Source organism: Anabas testudineus, chromosome 19 (genome assembly GCF_900324465.2).
Source record: "Anabas testudineus chromosome 19, fAnaTes1.2, whole genome shotgun sequence".
Taxonomy (NCBI): Eukaryota; Metazoa; Chordata; class Actinopteri; order Anabantiformes; family Anabantidae; genus Anabas; species Anabas testudineus.
In genome coordinates this window covers 10,509,997-10,534,498 of record NC_046628.1, presented here as the reverse complement: position 1 = coordinate 10,534,498, position 24,502 = coordinate 10,509,997, and the positions used below count along the sequence as shown (strand labels likewise).

General features: G+C 38.3%; 1 protein-coding gene across 3 annotated transcripts in view; it reads left to right on the top strand.

The window, feature by feature from the left end:
* LOC113155999 (zinc finger protein 385C-like) overlaps window positions 1–24,502 on the top strand; it is a 49,287-nt gene that overhangs the window by 17,358 nt on the left and 7,427 nt on the right. For 2 of the 3 annotated variants that reach the window (XM_026350786.1, XM_026350785.1), the window contains exons 2-4: window positions 4,408–4,683; window positions 23,103–23,257; window positions 24,151–24,258. In XM_026350786.1, the coding sequence (XP_026206571.1) occupies window positions 4,408–4,683; window positions 23,103–23,257; window positions 24,151–24,258 (539 nt within the window). Of the gene's footprint in view, window positions 1–4,407; window positions 4,684–10,697; window positions 10,741–23,102; window positions 23,258–24,150; window positions 24,259–24,502 lie in introns of those variants that run through there. The other variant, XM_026350787.1, reaches the window with a different exon arrangement.

The window sequence follows — 24,502 nt, the reverse complement described above, 5'->3', positions numbered from 1 at the left end:
AGTTGTTAGCAGCTCACATAGCCTTTTAGCATCAGGAGGGATTTATCAAGAATGAGAAGTAAATCTGAAATAAGAAATTTCAAATTATTATATTTTCAGACTATTATTATAGTTGAAATTGAACAGTAACATCCTTAAGAAGTGCTGTAACTTCCTTTTCAGGCTAAAATGCATACTAATTTGCATATTCTAAATCCTACATCACAGGTTAGCAATTAAGTTCAACCAAGGCCCATGTTTTCAATGCTATTCAATGAAAGTTTACAAGTATGGTGGACATAAATGTGTAATCATAGATTTGTTAAAGGGCAACAAGAAGGATACCTCATGTATGTAGGCAACCATGTGGATAACATTACATCAGACCTGCAAGTGAGTCCCTTCATAGAGTAGTTTATGAAGCTGACAGGTAATTTCCATGCACCTGTCTTAAACCATAAAGCAAAGACTTACAGGCAGTTTAGCGATGTTTTCTTTCTGCTGTCAACAACATGCAGACACAGGATACCATAGTACTGACTATGTCGGCTCTCTCTCATCTGCAGCGTTGTGATAATAGTAAAACTTAACAATAGTGAAAAGTAAACAGTAAACTGTGAAATTCAGTGTTTTCAGACTCTGAAGCTTTAAACCTGCAGTGACAGATTTGTTTGTCCACCTGGCGGTAGCAGAAACAGTCCTCAGCCCCCCTAGCCTTGCTTGTTTTCCATCTATCCCTTCCCACTGCTGATTACCTGGACCAGTGTTCATTCAATAAAGCTTGAAGATACCATCCCAGATGAGTATGGAGTGAACTGGGATGATTCCAACTTTATATGGGGCATTAGTTCAGAGAAAGTACATAAAACAGCATTTACAACATGCACTCTTTTGGCCTTGCTCTTCCTGGACCAAGAGCCAGACAGGCTGATGAGTGCTGGTATTTAAAGAGCTGCTGTTGCCAGATAGCTTCACTACTAAGAGGACAGTAGATACTGTGTGTACAGATAAAGGTACTGAGTCTGTCATGCTTGAACTCCTCTCAAAGCATGCTGTATTATGAAAACAAAACAGTTCCATGATACTTAAGGACCCTGATACCAGCTCGCTGGGATTTATCTCCAGCCACAGTAGAGGGCTCTAATTTGTCCTGCATGGATACCAGTAAGTAACTCATTGTGTTTTACTTCATGTTAAGAACTTCAAAACAAAGTATTCTAGATACTTTCTGCAAAACAACTTCACCTTTTTTGTTGTTTATAGTTATTGAGTGAACCAAAATATCCTGCACACTGTCAATTACTAAAAGCATAAAGGTTGAAGTGGCTGACGGTGTGAATCCCTTTTTAAAATTCAGTCAGAGGTTAAATGTTCAATGTTACTGTTATATGTTTGGTGAATGGTGTTACCCATAACTAAATGCTGGTGGTACCACAACTTGATCTGTGTGGAACTATGGTCACTATGGCCCGTTGGTCTGCAGAGTTAACAGAGAACTGGATCGTTCCCAGCGGCACACTCAGGTGCCAAATAGGCAAAGCAGGCCTGGATGTGAGACAGAGTCCTAGTAGAAACCAGCAGGTGTTGGCCACCAACCTGTTAGGAGATGATTGTAATGGCTGTCAGATGTCGACTGCAGATGATCACATAAAGATGAGTGAGCGATAAACTTGCTGGTTCTAGTTTGATGGAGGGTTTGCACCCACTTATCACTTCAGAATCATTTGAATGAACCTTACCTTGAATGAGAACTCTGCTTTAAACCAGCAGAAGCAAAGAACACGCACGTTTTCCTAGTAGATAAATGCTCATATCCAGGGGCTATTTTTAAAAAATGTTACTTACTTATATTTTCCATAAGGGCAAAGCAGGTACACGTGTATTTATAGCCTACTGTTACGTTAACACCTTAATTGCAATCGTCACAAAACCCAATTAAACAAGGACAAAGAAGAGACGTCACAAGAAAGTAGTTATAAACTCCACTAGTTTCATCTCTGAATAGCAAGATCTTGTTGATGCAAACCACCAAGTGAGTTAGACGGCCCACTCCTCCCTCTGACTGACCCTGTCTGCTGTCCTCCACATCAGTACTGCTCTGTGATGGCAGACGACTTACTGACAAAAGACGATGGAGGCGAGAACAAAAGTCTGAGCTTTTATTCAGTAGGTGACTGACAGACCTGAGATGCAGATTCCTCCTCAGACAGAGATCAGCAGCATATTTCTGTCTCTGCCCTCCGGCATGTTTGGGTAGAAACTCAATCGATGCATCTTGATACTTAAAAAAAAAAAAAAGATGTGCGTACCTGAAATTATTGATGAGACACATGAATAACAGTAAGCAGAGTGGCAAAAAGTAAGTAATGGATTTGTATAAGTATAAACTAAAAGTAATTCAATCAGTGTGCTGTTTACTTTATAGTTGAATCAGTAATTTATCAAACATAAGTATTACAAGTTTCAGCCTCTGTGTGAGGATTATTTGATTGTGTATTATTTAGCTTATTTCTTCTGCTTCATATCATTGTACAGAAACTTCAGGATGTGGAATATTTGGTTGAATTTGATGAAGAATAAAGAATTAACTTCAGAGATTTATACAGTAGCATATATTCAATTCATCGTCGTATTTAAATGTAAACCTCAAGTATCAATTAATACAGTTAAAATGTTGATGTTCAGTTGCTACGATTTAGTGTTTATGGCCATTATTTGCTCCTGTGTATGTCCTGACTTTGAATGATAATAATGACTATAATAAATCTGAATTTCAGTCCATAGGCCCTTGGCTGGAGTTCTGGTTCTATACATACGCTATATTCAAAGCCTGTTTTAGCACTGGCTTCATTGTTTACACCCCATCACCAGCAGAAAATAACATTATTGGATGAGTCTGCAGTGCCGGCATCTTTTCCTTTGTTATACCAGCACTAACCTGGCAAGGCCTTACTGGCACACAGAGACATAACTGGGCTGAAATGTTATACTGAAACCTTGTCATGTAATAAGAAAATATTTGAATTATCCATTGTAATGTTGTTTTCTTCTGGAGAGTGGGTTGATTTTATTTTCCAATGCTGTCTCCACTAAATTATGTTTAGATATTACTAAATTGTTTTCCCGGTTAAGCTGTGATGGCAACTATAATTAATGTTTTCAGATGTTCAGAGGCATTGTTATTTATTTTTATTTAATGAAGTGCTACATTTATGTACTATGTCAACATCAGAGATTGATGGTCAGTGTGTAAAGAGCAAGACTTTGACACCAGGGATTCATCCTTTGTCTTGTCTGTGGTTGGTGAATCTTTCTGGTCACTATTTACTGTATGAATTACTGTACTTGCAGTATAGAAGGAAAATTATCCAGACGTCATGTCCCATGTAGTCTTGTTGCCTAAACAGAACCTGGTTATGTTAAAATGTGTCCTTATTCCATCATCGTCTTCCTCAGTACTCCCCAGCCAGACTTCTGTTCGCCATAATTGTGGCGACTCGCTGCAGCTTTGAAGTCCATGTTGCTGGTTGGAGGCTGATGAATTCCAGTGAACGCATTTCCTTTCCACTTTCATCTTTCCGCAAGTCAAATTGAATTTTTAGAACAGGAAAGATTTTACAAATGATGGATACAAATGAATTTGGTTTGGTGGGTAGGGGGCGGTGGCGGTGCATTTGGCGAGGCGGAGGATAAAATGTCCAACACCATGAGGACTTAATTGATGCCATTATCATATGAACAGCACCAAAAACAAAGAATTCAGCTAGACTTTGGGTGACATTTCCACATTCACAGCAGAGCTCGCGTTCAGCTGCAGTTTGATTTATGCTGTCAGTCTGCCATAATCGCTCAGCCATTACAGGTATTAAGGCTGTGTGCTCTCACAAAGAAACATGTCGCTTTGTGCACCCCGGGAATCAGCTTTTATTATCTGATAAATACAGAGACGCAGGAACGAGATACTTATCTACAGACTGCACTGTTGTAATGCTGTGATGTGTGCCAAAGATATGCCATTCTTTTCCACTAATGGATGTCTAATTTGAGCCTTCCCTTTTTTAATGGGATGTTGAAGATTTGTAGTGCATACATTTAAACGAAGATATGTGTATATACTGATACTGAAAAGGATGTAGATAAATTCAAGTGGTGAGCATCCTTAGCAAGGCTATCAAAGCTATATGTTTGGTACAGTGAAAGATCCAGCCTTATAATGACTTTGCACATAAAACTGTTGTTGGAATCACACTAAAGAAAAAGAGCAACACTACTCTGCTGTCAGTGGAGCCATGCTGCTCTGTTGCCCTCCTGTGGAGGCTTCAACAACATACACACCACACATTCTCAATCAAATCCCATTTCTTACATGGAGAATAAGACACATAAAATCACAATCATTCTTATTAGTTCAGCTTTTCATCTCTCCAGATATGAAACACCCCAAGAGCCCCGACTGGCTGGACAGCACTACTCCACCCAAAAGTCAAGAGGGACAGGACGAGGAGGAAGAGGAGGAAGATGAAGAGGAGCGCAGAGTGGGTGTAGTGCACAGGACCAAACGAGAACGGCGTCAGGTCACTGGCAGCGCCACTGTGTGCCAGGTGTGCAACATACAGCTAAACTCTAGTGCCCAGGCCCAGATTCATTACAAGGGGAAGACACATCAGAGGAGGTTACGACGACTGGCGAAGGCTGTGAGCACAGGTAGGGAGACGCCTATTTCTCTTTTGTAGTAATACATAAACACAATGTAAAGAAGTTAGTCATTTGAACACACAAGAATAAGCAAGCACTGCAATAAGAGTACAAGATTATGAGCATTAGTACAATAAAATGGACATGTTATTAATTACACCTGTTTTACTTTTCATGTCATGAAAAGTAAAAAGGTCTGGGGTGAAAAGGGCCTTTGGCTGGTGCAGTTGTGAGACTAACACTCATTTCTAAAGAGAGAAGCACACAGCCCTGCACCAACACTAACTAAAAGTCTCATATCTTGATATTTGTTTTGCAACACTCCAAACTGCCTAAAATGATAAGTTTAAACAACAACAAAAAAACAGAACATTATGAAGTTCAGATTGATATTTACTGCAGTGTCAGTGGTTGTTATTTGTCATCGGCAGTATTAATAACTTTTTCCTTCATAACATTGTGTACAAGTGTCCTGATGCTTAGTTGCTTTGTTTATACTGTAAGTCTCATGCTTCTTGGTGCAGGAGTTTGACATGAGCGTTGGTATATGTAACAAAGCTGGTACTGGATCTGGCTTTTACACTGTTATGGGTTCTTCTGCTGCATATGAGATTTTACAACTAAATATTACATAATAAAGCAAAAATATAAGGTTGGAGCTGCCACAAGCTGTCAGAAAAGCTGTGGTTGTGCAAATCCAGACTTTCCAGTATTAGCTGTGCAGAGCAATGTTTGGCAGAAAGGGTAGAGACATAGTCTCTGTCATCTTTCAACAGGCTCAGAAACTGTACCATAACATTTTTTAAACACTGTTTGCTTATTTTGACTTTATCCTGATCTTGTAAATTGCTCACATCTGCAAACCATGAGGAGGTGTTACACATTCAGTGTAAATTTAAACAGTTCTGCGAGAGTCTCTCGCCATTTCCAAGCATTTTCTGCACACCTGTTTTGATGCTGGGACCATTAATCACCGTCACTCAGCACCACCTGTGTCACTCTGCTATGCTGACCAACTTGATCAATCAGTGCTCAGGAAAAATCAGCCTCCAGTGAACAACTGGCCAATAAGGTGGCACTTTTTAATGTTGATTTATGAGACTGTCTCTCTTGGTAGGGTTGCCGCACATATTTAGCCGTTCCCATTTAACATGTGTGCATAAAATTACATTATTACTATAACCATTCATTGTTTAACTCCTCCTTCAGTTCAACCTCATTTTGTAATCATCAGAATGTATGACTTTTTTCTGTGTCAGATAATAGCCTTTGCTGATCATCATTCATACTTAAAAGTGACTGATTCAGAGCATAAGATCTGAATTATGTGTGTGTGTGTGTGTGTGTGTGTGTGTGTGTCAGTTTTGGGTCTGTCTACAGAAGCTGCCTATTCAAGTTTTGACTCTTTGTATCAGGCAACAAACCTTTAAGTTTAAGTCACTGATCATAACTTTTTTTTGGAAGTCTTCGTCAGTGGTCAGCTGTATTTTTAGTGCTGGAACAGGCACCTCTGTGAATGTTACCCCTTTGTAGCAGGTAAAAATAAGGCTCCATATGGGAGGAGACACATGGCTGTCTACATCCTCCGCAGGCCAACAAAGGTTAGCAGAGCCAAAACCAGTGTCTAAAATCATTACCTTAGTCATTAATTCGGTAGTCCGTATAAGATGACTTTATAGGGAGCAGTACATTAAATTTCAGACTTGACATTTACTGATAATAAATTATACAACTAAAGAAGTGCTTATAGTGCAATAGTCTAACAATGTTAGACTAAAATTAGCCATGAAATTTTTTAGTTGGACCAAATATATAACTTGACCACAGACAGGAAAGTAGCCTGTCAATGTTCCTTCCTTCAGGTTAGTAATTAAGCTCCTTTAATGTGGTTCAAGATTATTTTGCAAAAACTATATGGTAATGACTATGATAATTATTGGACCCACTAGACAGAAAATGGCTGCCAAATAGGTATTTTGTTAAACTTTGTAAACAAATATGAAGGAAATATTCCTACAGAGGTTTTCTCAGGAAGTAATTCTGCCCATTTCCTGTTTCACAACTTAGAGGAGAAAATAAGGACAAGCAGAGTCAATTAAGGTGACTACTAGTATAATACAGCCTGCAATGAAACCAGCCTAATAATACCCCATTCCCCTCCCACAGCTGTACAAGCATTTCCTTCAGTTAGTCTCATGAAGTGATTGCTAAAATAAAAAGAGATTTTAATAGGGTGCTTCTCACTGGGGACTTTTTGAAAAGGAAACGGAGCAAAGCACTTTCCACTTCCTATATTGCACTCCACACTGAGCTTCTGGGCCACTGTGGAGTAGCCTCAATTCAGGTCTTTTTGTTTTCTAATTTTCAGTATGAAGTGTTTTTGTGGCATATCTATGCTCTTACAAGAGTTATTTCTGATATGTGGATACTGCACTGACATGCACTCTCAAAAATAGAGAACTGAGAGAGTTGAGAATCATGTTGGGAAGTAGCAACAACAAACTAAGGAAATCGGTTTCAACTTTGTCCATTAAGTGGGAACGGACATCTCTTGTGCACAGGTAACATCATAGTTAACACGAGGGACTGTAACCTGTCTGCAGGCTGATCTGTGTGTTGATACTTATCTTTAGTCTTTAAGGTAGGCATACAGTTAATCCTGTGTCCAGAGCTGGGTATACTCCATATACCTTTGTCAAGCATTGTAATATTGCATTTTGTGGCTGAAGGTCTAAAACTGTAACTTGGATTTCAAGTCTTTTTAGTTAGATTTTTCAAAGTGAAAATGTTCAAAGACACACATCTTCAAATCAAATCTGAGGTGACCACCAACATTTCCTGCACCATTTACAGCAATTTTACCACTGAAAGAGAAAATTAAGCCTTTCTTCTTCCTGGAACAAAGCTTCTCCTCACTAATGGAAACTTTCTCAAATAGAGCTCCGCTGCAAATTGACTTGACTTAATGCTTTTTGTGGATTGTTTTTTTCTCCTATATAGTAGATAACATGATGCCACGAAACGCAGCGTGTCTTCAGGCACATTTGCACACATAGACCTAAACACGCACGTTCAAACATAACGTGTGAGCTGTGAAATAGGACATTAATCAGCTGGAGTTTTGTGCCGCTTGGCCTGATTTCATATGTAGCAGAAGCTGCGTCTAGCAAAAGCAGCCATTTCTAAGATGTCACTGGATCTGTCATGAACAGCCATTTTGTGCAGTCTGAAGGCTCGCAGGAAGGAGCGTAAGCTGGAGATGGAGATGCAGACAGTATAAAAAGAGGGTGATGTTGGCTCTTTCACCATTTTCCAATTTGTATGACTCAGTGCCTGGCAGAGATGGTACAAAACCCTGAGGGACTGATAGTGTTAAACAGACACCTTTTTTTTTTTACAGTATTCCCAGTGGCGTGTAATGTAAACAGGTCACACATTACCCAGGGAGCTGTACCTAGATTTTAAACATAGAAAGTAAACAGTTTCTTATTGGGATTCTAGATGACAGTGTATTAGGGTTGTGTTTGTGACTACATGAGTCATTATCCTGTTTGTGAAGCAGAGTCACATGGGCTGAAGAGTCAGTGAATACATTTGAATGCTTGAAAATAAACATGAGCAGTGCTGGATTTATCTCAGTGGCAATTAATCCAAACAATTTGAGATAGTGTGGCAATTTTAGATCTTTGGCAAGGATGTACCAGTATGAAGTTATATTTCTTGTGTGTATTTAGGAAGTTTAGTTATTATAAAAGCTGCATTGGCCTATACCTACAGCATATATGTCCTGAAATGAGCTGTGATGCTATTAAACAGAAAAATGTTGTGCATATAGTCCATTTACATGTAAATAGAGACATGAATAGTCAGTGTTCAGCATCCATAACCAGATGAAACCATGTTATGTGGAGATGACACAGAACCGTTGTGCTCGAGGGCGACTCCCTGTGCTTTCATTTGAATGCAGCAGCCTGAAATCAAGTGTAAAACTGTCAGAATTTGTCAGTGTTGTGCTTCCACACCACACTTATTCAAGTGGACAAGGAGCCAGCTAGGAGCACACAGGGCAGACACAAGCAGCACGTGTGTGTGTGTGTGTGTGTGTGTGTGTGTGTGTGTGTGTGTGTGTGTGTGTCTTGACAACACTTGTACGACATTTGAGGCCAGGGTCTCAGGGTAGAGACTGTGAGAATAATTGTGTTTATTTGAAGTGATTATAGTGACCGGAATGAATAACAATGTACTGTTGCTTCTACCAATATCTAACTACGTGCTTCTGGAGTGAGTCTGGTTTTCAGATGCACTGAAAATCTTCCTATAGCAACTAAAAGCAAGCACATAGCAGTGCAATGCATAAAAATGCCCATAGTGAAATTAGCCACAAATTATTATTCAACAGTAATAACCAGAGAAAGAAAAATAGTAGAAGACATAGTCAGATACATCAATAAAATTTGACATACCACTATACTAAAATATTTCTACATTGATAGTCCCATCTCTAAAATTCTACACAATTTTGGCTGCTTAATCTCCGATAGGTTAAATCGGCACCAAGTGCATCAAAGAGCTGCTCTATCAGTATGCTAAGTTTCCATGATTTTGATTTGTGTAACTCATTACAGAGTGTTAACCCTGCACTGCATGATTTATTGTTGATTTAGAAGACTGGGGTCTGCTAGCAACATATCAAAACGTGCAAATTAATTATTAGCTTATTCGCAAATGCATTCACATTCGCCTTTAATGCTTTTTGAAGGTTTACATACATGTATTTGCTGCATCCTGGTTTAAGTGTGCTACTTTTGAAAGAAGAAATTACAGATTTTTCACCTTTGCTTAACCTTTCTGGACTTGGCTTCAGTGGCTCTGCTTCCCGTTCCACCTCAAAATGCAAGATTTTAGCCACTGAAGCCCTTTATGTGATCAAAAAAGTCAAATATTAAAACATAAAAAGTGTTTGATCAACAAGATGTCGCAGGTTAAGCTTCTGAATCCAAAACTGAGTTTTTCAGTAGGGAAACTGTAGTACAAACATTTCATTTATCACCAGATTCTCTTTAGGCTGAACACTAAACTGCTGCTGTTCAATTATGATAACGATTAGATCAGTCACATCGAGGTGGTGGTGAAGAAATTAATGACTTTGCTCTGCATGAGTGATTCAGGCATTTTGATTGAAACCTCTGCAACAGTCAACCTATTGGAAATGTAAACAGGAGTGTAGAAACTATTTATTCTAATTAAATGTGACCCATTAGCAGTCAGTTATCACAAACACTGGACTGAGGCATGAGTCACAACCTCAGTATACAAGGTGCATGAATTGAAAGCTGAATGCTGTTTAAAACTCCGGAGAACAAAGCAGCTTGACTACATTTAAAGCAGAATATAAGCTAAATAGAAAATGTATAAATGCAGGCTATTGTTGTCAAGTAATTCAAGGAAGGAAATTACTTTTGAGTGTCCTTAAGGGAACCAGCAGGTGTAAACCCTGAATAGAAAATGGTACTGGGAAGCTGCAGAAGAAGAAAGGAAGATGTGGGATGTTCATGTTGTTAATAGTCAGTCCTCTGCCAGTTCTCTCTCCCTCTCTCTCTCGTTCTCGCTCGTCTTTCGCTCTCTTACATACTCATACGCACAGAAGAATACACACTTGCTCCCTCAGACACTCTCAGCCTCTTTTCCTTCTCCGCTGCTTTCCAATCTGCCTCGCTTTCTCTCTCTCTCTCTCTCTCCCTCTCTCTCTCTCTCTCCTTCGTCTCATAAAAGGCAGCATGATCAGCAGAGCATGAGGCTTTTAATTGAAGCGCGTATGTTTCGTTCTTTAGCTGCGTCCGTTTGGATCACAGCCAGGATGTGTCATTGACCGAGAAAGGACCTCACTTAGAGAATCAAAGTGGAAGAAGAATATAGATACAGCAGAGAGACGGAGAAGGTTATCTGTGAGGTGGCACTTTGTTGTTTTTTGGTTTTAACTTCTCTGATGGGAGATAAACTGGCAGGAGACGCCTAAGTCGGACAGAAGAGAGCAGACAATCGCAAAGCACGTGGAGATGCTGTTAGGTAAGACTGTTTGTTTGCTTTAGTATGTATCAATATCACTCATATTGCTGTGAATGCGACAATGGCTTCACAAGTATCTGAGGCTTTATTTGTGATTTTACGGGATATTTTTTGTGCATTTGCGTGCTACAGTGCGTGTGTGAGTACTCCCCTGTCAATGCGTGTTGTACAACAATGACTTCAACATCATTGCTCAAGGGCAGGATCGGTCTCCTGTCTACCATCTGCCCTCCTTCAGCTCCTCTGCATCCAAAATGAGTCCCCGGCCTGTTTGTTTTTCTAATTGACCCCTTTTGATGAAGCCAAGTGTGGAGTTCAGACCAGTACAACACTGTCGTTCCCAGATGTGTCAAGTCATTTTAAAGCCACACAAGAACAGCGCTGATATCACTGTGCAGATTGCTGGCAATTATGTCTTTGCTTCCCCAGGGAAATATGCCCAGATTAGCTTGCATAATTGGAGCCTGTTAAAGATAAAGGCAGTATGGGGATTTTTAGTCATTGTTTTTTTTTTTTTTTTAGCTAAAAGAGCAAATGCAGTTAGAGTTTTTAAATTTAGAACCACCTTAGATTTCCGAGTTGAACTACAGTAAGTAATTCTGGTTCTACATGTGGACTCAAGTTGTTGACCTCTAGATTAATAGGTGCAAATTAAAGAGTAAACAACAAGAATAATCATGCAGAGCTGAAACTCTTTTGATACTCAATCAATTAATTACAATCAATTAATCATCACATTATAAGCAATGGTTCCAGAGGTATGTTGGTGTCAGCTTTTACACTTTAGTTTTTTTTTGTTGGTTTGTTTGTTTGATTATCCTTGGCAGTGGGCAGTTTTCACTCTTATTAACTAATTAAGAATTTGATAATAGGTTCCATCCTATAAAATAGTTTATCTATACATCTGTAGAATTATTGAGTTTTTAATGTTGGAAAAACGCTAACACTTTAGATGACAATGACGAGAAAAATGTGTTATTTTTCATTTTGTTGAATGATGCGGTGTATATATATATATATATACAAACATTTGTGATATACTTCATTTTGCTTTTGGACACACACTCAGTGTAGTGTGTGCCTGGATAGAAATACTAAGACGTGTCTGTGTGGCAGCTCTGGATGCTTTCTTCTTTAAATGGCAGATTAGGGAGATCAAAGGGAGCAGTTGGAGAGGAGATAACTGTAGAGTTTTTGCCTGGTGGCCATGCTGCAGCTCTCCCACCCCCCTTTTCCCCTTCATCAAGAGCTCCAATTTGAAACTGCTGCATGTAGGCCTGCTGTAAATCTCACTCTCTGTTCAATGTTACATGCAAGACATGTGACAATATGACAAAATCGTAGAACAAAAAATCACATTTCATATGTGTGAGATCTATCTTTGCCTTTAGTTTGTAGGTAATAGGCATAAAATACACCGTCAGTGATGTGAAACGCCTTCACCTACAGTATGACATGGTTCAATCGTTTTTGTAATTACACGTTCAGAGGTGCACAGCACAAATGCATCACAATTAGAAATTAACCACATCCAGTTTAAGACCTCTAAAATGCGATTGCCACATTGTTGGTAATAGTCTAGCTGGCGTTCTTAAATAATTATTTGTGCAGCTCTTTTCAAAAAAACTAAATTGCTCCACAAAATGGTAGCAAGCATGAAATGGATACTTAATGTGGTAAAGAAAACAGGTTATACAATAAAACACAGGATGATAAAAGCATAAAATGTAAGTATAAACAGAAAAAAAAAGACCATGAGTGATCATGAGTGAATCTTAAGTCCATATATTTAAAACACAAGCAAATTCATTCATTCTGTCTTTGCAAAGGAATTTATTTGAGTGCTTTGGAGCATATTGTCTTCTTCAGTTTAAGTTTAGCCCCTTGTTCCTTTTTCTCTATCTTTTCTTTTGCTAAATGCTGGAAGGCATCTTATGACCAGTGAGCTGGCTTTATTTTGGTACGAATTATCTGTTATCATTCACTTTTAAAACATGTGAAACGAAAGTCTGCATTTAACTAAAATCCTACTTGTGTTTGTGCAAAGCCCTGCTGTGCACTGTCATATAATAAAATAAATAAATGAAATAAAACCCTGAAAGACAATTTACCACCCACACACAAATGAAAATTACTTACTATGCATCAGAGGTTAAAAACACCAGGGGATTGTTTTAGACTGCAACAAATGATTGTTTTCTGATCAGCTTAAAATAACCTACTGCAGGTTATAAATTACCTCTGTTGTGTTTTGGTTGTGCTTTGTTTTATTTTTTTACCTTTTACCAATTACAATACATGATCACTACTTTAGTAACTACCATGATATTACATTTTAACACCATAATAGCCCTGTTACTTTGTTATTCCTAAAATATTACTTATATATAATAATTTTTCTTCTCCCTATAGAGCCATGTTAGTTGTTCACAAAAATCATTTTAAGTATTTAGAGCGTAACCTAACCCCATAATTTTATGCAGTTTTATTGGAAGTGTTCATAATAAAATAAACAGTCTGTGTGACAAAGTGAAAAACGAACCTATAGTTTTCAAATGCAGTAGAAAAGATAATCGACTGAAGTAGTTATTCACTTTGCTTTTTGTTCTAAATAGTTTTCTAGGGATCCATAACATTTGAACCAAGCAAATTAAGTGTGATATTTTATGACCCATCATATTAGCTATGAGACATTAATCTGGGTTCTGTGGGCGTGGAGAGAGATAGAAAAAGCCGGTCCTTGTTTCCTTGTTATGTTATGGTAATGTTTTTCAAAATGCTTCAAGAGCCAGAAGTTCATGAGTCAGTTTGGAAGGGACCATTAATTTTCCTGTTGGGGCTCATATTCACTATCCAGCAGTGTTAATGACAAATTATTCTAATCAAAGGGTAATGACTATGGCACAGTATGGTTTTAATTGCAATACTGCTAGTGCAGATTATCTTAGAGAACACATTTAGTTAGTTGACTACTTTGTCTAGGTGTCTTGTATTAGTGAGAACACTTTTGGAGTATTTGTAGTATTAGTATTTGTATGTGGCATTGTAGTTTTTGAGAATGACTGACATGAACACAAAGATAATAATGTAACAAACTTACTGATCAATAATTAATGAGACAAAATCACAACATCTTTTTCTGGATTTGCATGCAACTATTTTATTAATCTAGATTTACTTTTTAGTACACTATGCATACAGTGTAGTCTGCATGGATAAATATTGCAAGTTGATTTTTTAATCTTAGTCTGGTGCAGTAGAAAGCAGTTGTGGCCTCTTTACCTGAACCGTGCTAACAGAGACTGGCAGCCCCAATCAGTCATTGCAGAGTGTTGACAGTGTGAGCTTGATTAGCCTGACTGGTAATGACTGTGGGAGTTCACACACATACGCACACACACACTTGTTTCTCTCACTTAAGAAGACATGCATTGATTTACAATCCAAACCATGCCTTATCTGCTGAACTCTAATTCTAACCTTAATCTAAATCTAACCCTAATTGAAACTAAACTAAAATGTAGGTGGGTTTCGTTCTCAGAGATTAACTCTCTATCAAATTATATGCTTATACACACACATTTTACTTAGCTTGTGGTCAACTGTATTGTATTAGAGAGTGTGGCTAAATTCTCTTGAACAGTTGCATGACTTGTATATGGACAAGTTGTGAATTGTGAGAAGACATACATTTAAATGCCAGGTCAGTTGTAAAAACGGATTTGCCCTAATGTGAAAATGAAAAGGAGTTAATCAGGAGAGAAATTTTTCTGAGTGGGATCTCAATAGTTAATATTGGATGTGCCTGAATGATCCTGCGTGTGGGCTGTTTAATGTGAATCTGTGGAAAGCATCTTGATAGTGGCATACTTGAATTAAAAGCCATCGAAAGCTGTTAAAAGATGAAGATTTATGCAGTGATTTTCTTTCCAAAAGCCTATCAAACTTAGTTATTCTACATGTTGACGCTTAGGATGACTCACAACTGGCATCAAAATGAGGGCAACATATTTCCAAATGTATCCTGCACGCCAAGACCAACTTCATTAAGTCGTTTTAAAAGACACATCCCATGAAATACTCTGGATTTGCCAAGGGAACGTGCATGTTCAAGATATGTATCCGGAGACCAGGATCTTCTGCAATACAGCATTATACCAGGCCAGAGAGGGCGATCCATGAGTCTGACTTAAGTTATGTATTTATTTTTTGAAAAATAATAAACCTAAACATTAAGAAATACTAAACTAAACTTTTTGAGTAGCTAAAAATACGACATGAGTGGGATATTTCCTTTACGGCAGTGTCTGTGGTCCTATGATCATTGTATATTGTTCTTTCTTTATCTAAAGACCTTTTCCACTCCATTAACTCAATGAACTTGTCCATGAAACCACATTTTTCTGTGACATTTTCAGTGAAACTGCACCATCTACTGACGTCAAACAGGTGACCAAGTACTGTAAACCTTGAAGTCCAACCAAAAGAAACATGATCAACATCACAAGTTGACAGCCATTTAATGCAGTGACCAAAATGGGCGACATTTTACCTTTTCAAGTGATTTAAGAATGAGTGAAATAAATAAGCTTTTATTGGTGGCAGGACCAGCAGGAATAATTTAAAACTGCTGCAATGCGAATAACTGTATTTGCTCTACATGCAGCAGCTCATCAACCAAGCTGATGGCTACGTGAGCAAACTCTTGAGGTTTGGTCTGACAAAAAGCAAAGTTGTTGCACAGTGTCAATTGTGCAAATTTAATCACTATAAAAGCTATCTAGCAATGAGCACACCGACTGTGTGTGTGATTGCGTGTGTGGTGTTTGTTCAGTTCAGCCTCTGACTAAACTCAGAACTCACTAACATGGATGTTGAGATGAATAGACTGGTAAAATAAACTGTCTGCACAGCATGGGGTGCGGAGCAACAGAAAGGAAAACTAAACTCTTAACAACCACTTTCACCCTTTCAAGGTGCATTCAGGGATGTCTGACCTGTCCGAACAGCTGCAGCCTTTATGTGTAGTGAAATACCCTGCCATGCACTGTGCTTGATCAAAATTTCACTCCAAACACTCAGTTTTCTTTCTGTGTCACCATCACTAGGGACTGGACTCTCAAGAATATATTTGCACTGCTACACCTTCATGTCTTTAAAACAAGAGTGTGTTAGCCTGTATCTCAGCCTCTGTCTGAAGCTATGCAGCAAGGTGCAATAGTTACTCAAAGTGCTTTCTGTGGAACAGCCCGAACAATTTCTAACTTTTGTCATGCATGATGTTGGTCTTGCAGTATTTCTACCTCCTGCTGGCTACAGTATGTGACGAGCAGCTGACCGAGGATATTTTCTGTTTTCTTGAGAATTAATCTCTCTGGTGATGACAAGCAATTGAGGTCTGTTGTTGCAGAATCTCTTAAATGGCTCAAATGTTGCACACATTTCAAGTCGAGATACACACAAAACCACAGGCACACACATGCTGCCACACATTCTGTCAGCAAATTGCATTTACATTTTGGTATTTTGCTGAAATGCTGACATGAATGAAAATATCGTGCCCTCCAATCCGACCACATGCCTTGAAAATCAAGCAGAAAATGCAAAGCCTGCTGAAATATGCAACTGCCAGGAGACATGACATTGCCCAAAAAATGTGGAATTCTCGCGTTTAGGGTTCATGTAAAGCACTGTAAAGATGTGTTTGTGGTGATTAAGTTACAGTAAAATCTGTAATAAAGTTGCTTTAAAAACATTTTCAAGTTGAGTTGATTTTTTTTTTTTATGCTGTGCTTTCAACACAGGTGTCACACAGAGCTCAGATAGGTAAGTTTCAAACCATTTGGTGGCTACAGACAATACAGTGCTAAAAGGATAAGACTAAAATTTACATCCCTGCCACTTGATGATCAGTCTATAAAATATAGAAGCATTGTCTTTGTATGGTATTCTGGAGCTGGGTGGTTCTAATATTCATCTTAAAAGATAAAGAGACTTTAATACATTTGCCATTACATATTACATTTTGTTATTTGGCAGATGCTTTTATCCAAAGCAACTTACAAGTGAGGTAAAAAGCAAGCAAATATCTAAGACAAGGAGACAAACTTTAAAGTTAAGTGCTCTAGAAAGAGCTGTTTCAGTTTCATGGGGTACAAGTGCAAGTGTTTTTTTTTTGTTGTTGTTGTTTGTTTTAAGTTCAGAGAAAAATGTAAGTGCAGAGAAATATTTGGAAGATTTCTGTTTTCCGGCAGCTGAGCATGCAGAGGTGGGTAGGTTGTTCCATCATTGTTGAACCAAAGAACTGAGACAGTGGAGTCATTCTGTGGAAATGACAAGAAGAGTTGTGTGTCGTCAGCATAGCAATGAACCTAGGCATATAGTATAGATGGAAAAGAGTAGAGGACCTAGAACTGAGCCCTGCGGCATGCCAAGATACCTTGAAGGTACGTCCAGACAAGTAGGACTTAAGCCAGGCCATACTGTCTCAGTGAAGCCCAAATCAGAAAGTGTAGAAAGGAGGATCTGGTGATTGATCAAGTAGAATTAAGACAGAAGATTGAGCTTTTAAAGCCCGCAGGGATTCAATGACCTTCAGAAAAGCTGTTAAGTGACTACTCTTAAAGCTGGTTGACATCTAGGAGGTCATTCCTAAAAGGGAAGTCAGTCAGTTATTTGAAGACTGCTCATTCAAGGGTCTTATTCAGGATTGGAAGAAGAGAGACAGGTCTCTAATTCTCCATAAGGGAGGGGTCAATAGTTGTTTTTTTTTTAAGGAGTGGAGTGATCTGGGCCCGTTTAAACGAGGTTGGAAAGGTGCCTGTTGTGAGTTGTGTTAATGATTTGTGTAATGGCTAGGATTAGTGTGGATGCAGTTGTTTGAAGGGGAGTGGAGGGGATTGGGATCAAGAGAACAGGTGGTAGGATGGTTTGAAAGGAGGAGGGTGGATGCATCATCCTAAGTCAGAGTAGCAAATGAGGTGAGAGACATGCTGTTAGATGAAGTTGGTAGTATTGTCTCTGATTAAAAAAGAGAGATGCAAAGTTTAATACAAGTAAGTTGACTAACTTCACCAACATCAACAACAGTGATGATTCTCAGTGAAAAGGACTTTTGAAGATCTTGAAGATGTTTGAACTCTCAAATGAGTCTCATTTAGAAAAAGGTTTAGGAAACGTTGCTTTCTTTTCTAGAAAGAGCCCTAGAAAAAAAGCTATTTCTGGAAATTAGTAAGTCTTCTTTAATGTCTCATCGATAAACACCTTTCAAGATACACCAGTAAGCAAAGATCCTGTGATCCTCGTCTCTGAAGCCACTAATGTACAATCCTCCAAACTCACTTCACCAGGCAGACAGCCAACAGTACTGCATCTGAGAGGAGTGCAGAGACACAAAGCTGCTAATTATTAAGTTCATGGGGTGGATAATGCTGTGCACAGACTTTAAATATCAGTAAGTGCTGCACATCTGTTGACTGCCGTTCAGCATCTCTGATTGAACTCAGGCTTATCTCAGTTCAAGCAGATGGTGGCAGTTTATATTAAGTGTGCTTGATAAAGACGTGCAGAATGCTATCAAAGGGCAAAAGCTCAGTAAAGGAAACAAAGCACAACAAACTCTATCTGAGCAGCACTGATAATGCATTTATGCTCATTTCCCCACAGATCAGCTCTATCTCTGTGTTTGTTTATCCTTTATTAACCGCCTTGCAAAGGAATCCGAATTGCAAATTGTGTTTATCGGTTTTCAAAAGTGAAAGTGTGGTAAAAATAAGGTACAGAATGGAAGATCATAGTGAGATTAACTCAAATGACCAGGCTATACGAAGAACATTATTTTCCTATTGTAACAAATAGAGCAGTTATTAGTTATAATTTGTTGCCATTATTAACTTTTGACTAAATATGACACCTGTGTAAATAAAGCATTTCAGCAAGTAAGCAAGCCAGCAGCCTCCTATAGAGTTCAGATTAAATATATACTGTATCAATAGATATATAGATCAATGATTGTTCTTAATTTTATTCTCCTGTACAGACGTTAAAAGCTGCTACTGGTAGTTTGCAGACTAATCACAGTAGCCTGTGATTTCTTACTTTAACCAGAGGACACTAGTCCTGGATTTCACCTTGAATAGAAGTTCATGGACCCTGGGGTGAAAATGGGCCCACCGTGCTCCAGTTGAAAGTAGGACGGATTACCACGGGGAGTCTGATCTGGGCTGCATGGTGCCCTGCAGGTAGAAATTCTCATGAAGCGGACGGCTCTGCCAGCTGTAGCTGTATGAGTTTAAATAGACGGTGACAGCCAGCGGGAGAATTTGCCTGTTGGCTGCCTGTTGTGGCCCAAATGTACTTTGTCACAATAAAGATGATTTATTTAAAGACCACACAGTGCAAGGCAGGGGCAGCATTTTAAGCCATCATGGAAATTAGGCCTTCACTCTCCACCTTTTTGTTTCCAGTAGAGAGAGCTTAGCAGAGCTGTCAATGGCAGTTTTAATGGATGCTAATTCATCCTCCAGAGCTCATCATAAATGCCTAGTTCTCTGCCTGTTGTGTAAGCAATGAATGCCATCATCATTACTGCTCAAGCACAGTGCACTAACCACTTCTGTTTTATGACTCAGAAAAGCTGTGTGCTTAATGCCATTATGTAGTGGAACACATACCATTCAATTTTCATTATTTGACAATGTGTTTTGCAGGTTTAACAGAAATGCACTGTCGGACGGAGTGGCACTTTTTTAGCATTTCATTTTTGCAATGTTCAGCGCCTAATATTTCCTATTTGATTGAATCCTTTATTATGACTCAGTCACAACTCAGTCTATTCTGCAAATAGAGAGATTACTGAGTACGATTTTCTGATCTCCACCTTTATAATAGACTGTGCAGCAGTCACTTCATTTTGTGCTACCCAAGTGTTATAGAAAAGCAACTCATATTGTAATATAGATGGCCGTCCTTATAATAGTATGTTAAAATTAGTCATTACATTGTTCTGTTACTTTGTTTTCATATGCTGTGATTGGTACCATATTTTTTAGTAACACAACCAAGCTCTCAAAATACTGACATTAGAAATGCTGAATCTTAAATAAGAATATAAACAATTCTTTCAACGTTAGCATCTTGGCTTTTAGCTCTAGTCTGACTTAAATTAGTCTCTAAAGGTGCACAGTTCATTAATGTAATTTAATGGCCATATTATAGCTAACAAAAAATTTTTGGATGCTTTTGACATTGGTCCTTTCAGTTGTTAATGTATCTAAGCATTAACACCACACAGAGTAGGCTCATCAGGGGATGTTAGTAGATGTCAGAAATGAGAGAGTGCCTCCGTACTGCCATATTGGTTCAGACTGAAGACATGAGAGCCTGGCTCAGATGATCCCAGGAATTGCATTCACCCTGAAAGAACCAAGACATCCTTTCCTCTGATGCCTTCGCTCTGATTTGCTGCTATGAAAGGCTTTCATCCCCCCCTTTTTCTACCCTTCATGAAAAGATGCCATTTCTCTCCCTCTGTGATTGCCATGATGTTGAGTCACCCAGAGACTAATCCTGGAAACAATAGAGATTAAGCTTTTCCCCTAGTTTTTTCAATGTCTCATAATTTCTGCAGCTCATAATCTTTTATCCCTTCTCAATACAGGAAGGTTGGTTGTTGTGACCTGCACACCCAGTCTTCATAAAAAAGCCTCTTAACAAAAAGAAAACGAAAATGACTGAAGTTCACACTCTATTTTGGATGTAAAATAAAACTTAACTAAAACCCTCAACTGAGCCTTTTTATTTTAGGTTATAGGTAATTGAGTTCACAAGTCCGAGTTCATGAAGGTCTGATACAATGAATGACTATATAGAAAAACGAATCAAAGTCAGCTGGTTAACACATCTCCAAACGTGACTGCACGACACATTTAGAACTACAGCTTGAGTCCATTTACTCAAACGTGCTGAAGTGAAACCTTCGAGAGACTTTTTGGGTGCAAACCAGATGTGTAACTTAAAATGGATAGTCACGTCAAAAGTTAGTCATGTCGCCTGATGTTGAACAAATTCTCACAGATGAAGGCAGTTTCTAGTTAGTTCAGTGCAAAATGCTGTTAATTAAATGTCTCAGCCTGCTGTGTTTTGTGAATATATGCGTAGGAGATTAATGAGATCAATTTCAGATTTGTGTAGGAGAGGGAATCAATGTCCCCAAAAGTCACACTGACAGGGAGATAAAACGCATCAGGCTATTGGAGGGATGAAAAAAAGTCTCTCATCTGCCTGTGGTTATCTTTTTCTTTTCTTTCTTTAGTCTCCACTCTGTCATTTTCTCTCGATTCAGTGCAATACAATTCAATACACTTTATTGGCATCAGTGGTACATAAACAGCCCTGGTGGAGCATTTAAATGAAATTGGAATTCATCAAAAACCAAATCAAATCAGCAAACTCAACTTATTTGTGTGTAATTCTAACCTTTATAGTGGCTGCAAATCCGTGAATAAACACAATAACAGCCCTAGACAAGACAAGAGAACAAATATTTGGTAAAGCCTGACGATGTGATTTTACTAAACTGAATTTTAGCACTGTCCTCCACTCTTTCAAGATGTTTTTTATTCCAAAGTTGAATTACTGAGTCAACATTTCTTCCAGTTGTGTTTTTCTTTTTTCCTCAGAACTTTTTCTGCATCTTAACTGTGATAATCCTTTCTGTAATTTTGATCACGTCCTTGTTTTCTCCTTGATAAATAGATTTACCTGACAATTTCCATTCATGGTTTTGACTCTAATAGGATTTCAATTTGCTTTCTGTTTGCTTTTTTAGTGTTCCAGACGGACAGTTTTGGTTTGTTAAATTAATTTCTGTCTGTTATGTGACTGTGAAGCATTGATTGTCTGAGGTAGCCTGAAGTTTTTTTATGCCTCCTTAAATCATGTGCACTTATGAAGCATTTCATCTAGAACTGTGTTTGCAACATCAGTGAGCATGTTTTTAATGTGTAAAGGTGGTTTTTACCTTTTCTACCTTCCTGTGTCGTTTTTCTTTGCTCTGCTCCAGCTTTAAGAACAGTCTTGAATATTGCACCAGATTAGTCAAAACATGCTAATGCTCAGTGACGTTCAAGCCTTCCTCATCCCTAAAGATAAAGCCTGAAATATATAGTTGAAAAAGCAGAAAATTGGGGAAAACTGTGTGCTTGTTTTTGTTCAACTACCTTTTAGTACTGTGAAATAACTCCATTAATTACAATTTTAAGATTCTCTCTCTTTCTGTCATATACATTTATTTGAATTCCACCCAGAAATAGATAAATTTTCACCAAAGAAAAGCATCGTACAATGTGGGTTCCTTTCCTAAGTGCATGTTAGTGAGTCATCTCTCTTCATCCTCCAGTCGTCATCTGTTATGTTAATGTTTTTGGCTTCATCAGTCAATTTCATTCAATTTTTTATGCAAAAGTCTCCACCTACCTGCCAATGCTTCCTTCAACCATCTCATCATGCTCCTCTTGACATTTTCCATCCTGCTAAGGGCAAACCTCCCTTCGCCCTCACCAGCCACCAATTTTAATCCTTGGTACATCAAGCTCTGTTCCACATGGAAGAAAGACACTTGATAAAAGACAAAAGACAGTTATTTTTTAACTAACATGACTGTTTTAATCCTTGGTTTGGCTTTGGTATTTTATTTTTTACCGCAAGATATTTAAAGCTTAGTGGAAATGGTATTTAGAAATGTATGCACACTTTTAAACTGCTTTCAAACGTGGCAGCATCAGGGCATTTTGTATACAGGCATTAGACACAGTGCATTGTAATGTGAGTGCCCTATTGTTTATTATGGGTCTAGACAAAGGTCAGTACCATACTGCTCTGTAAAGCGTGAGCAGTCTGAAAGCATTTAGGCCAACCAGAGTTAACGCAATGAGATAAGAGGTCATGTAGAAGATTTCAGAGTAAAATGTATTGCTGATGTTGGATTTATAAAAACAGAGGAGACAAACTTGGTGGATGAAAATTAACTACTATAAAGTATGTGCTTTAAATGTACATACCTGTACATTACAGTGTAACTTGAAACCTCAGTCAGTTTCTTTTTACTCTTAATCCATTTGCAGGGTCTGAAAAATGTAACTCAGTGAAACCACGCAATCATATCTGGTAGTGCTGTGTTTAAAGGCCAGAGCCATTTATCAAGATAAACTATGGACTTGAAAAGAAAAGACTAGAAAGAAAAGGCCACACAGAGCCTCTCATTATTTATGCCTCGTTATTATTGAAGTTATTAAAATGAAACTGAATCACACATGCACTTCCTAATTTTCTTTTTTTTAATGTTTATGATCTTCCTGCTGTAGGAGCCTTGTCCCAGAGCCAGATCCACCCGCTTCTGGGTTCCCTGCCTCTGCCGGGCCGACCCCTGCAGCCACAGACTCACACCCACCTGGAACGCTTCCTGCCGCTCAGGGTCAACGGCTCCTCAACTCTGAGCCTGTTCCCTAATTTCAACACGGTAAGATTTAAAATGTTTTAAATACTGCACCTAGGATGACGATAGAAGTTCTCTTCTTCCTTCCGTCCTCTCAGGATCTGAAAAAAATGGATTTATTTGTTTTTACTGGAGTTGCTTTGGATAAAAGCTTCTGTCAAATGACTAAATGGTAAACATAAATATTCTATCAAGATTGCTTTGACATGTTCTAACTATTACTTGGCTCCAGCCAGTGGTAATAAAAATGTAATATAGAAATCCCAAATGTAACACTCTCTCTTACAAATACACACACGTTTAGTCTGCATGTATAAAGCAGTAGACCTTAATAGTCTGCATTTAGCTGTAAATCTTAATGAGGCAAATCAGAGGTTGGTGCTAAATGTATAAGGCATGTGGGAAGCTTGGAAAAGATTCCTGCCTGACACCTAAACCTAAAAATATGACTTGAACAACGCAGTAGCATGAAGGTATTACAATATGAAAAAAACTGTTTATTTAGAAAGTGTAAATTGAACTGTAATGTTGTCACATTTTATTGTGACAAATGCATTAATTTTGTAGTCAACCTAATCCTAATCTCCCTTCACCATGCAGCATGTCATTCAGTGATGAAGTAAAATATCTAATTTAATAGAAAACCAATCAGCAAACACAAATTGTTCATCACTGCTCTTAATGTCGGTTGTAGTAGTGTCTTTTATTTACTAGCTCATTTATTCATACAATCTTCAATTGTATGATAAAACAACATCAAAGTCTCAGCATCTAGCAAAACAACATGAGAGTAAATTATTACTCTCTAAATTAATCAATAAATTAAAGGCTTTAATCACAACTTTTTTAAGGTTAGTTGGAGAAAACTGGAAGCACGTCTACCATGGTTGTGACGTTTTTGTGCCTGTTTTTTGTAGATGGACCCGGTGCAGAAGGCGGTGATCAATCACACTTTTGGCGTGGCTCCACCCAAGAAGAAACCCATCATCTCCTGTAACATCTGTCACCTTCGCTTCAACTCCACTGTAAGTCGGATATTCACTCATGTCAGAGAGGACAAAATTGGTTTCTCCGAGCTTTCGTTCTGTAAACTGGACAGGACAAAAGCTCTAGACTAATGTGGATTTTAACTCACTGCAGGATGGTAGAAAATGACCATCGACCCTTCTGGCTTTATCCATCTGTCTATTCTCTATAGAAATCGTTTTTTTACACTTAGTTTCTTCATTTTTCTACACTACAGAGTTAAATCAACATTACCTCACTTTA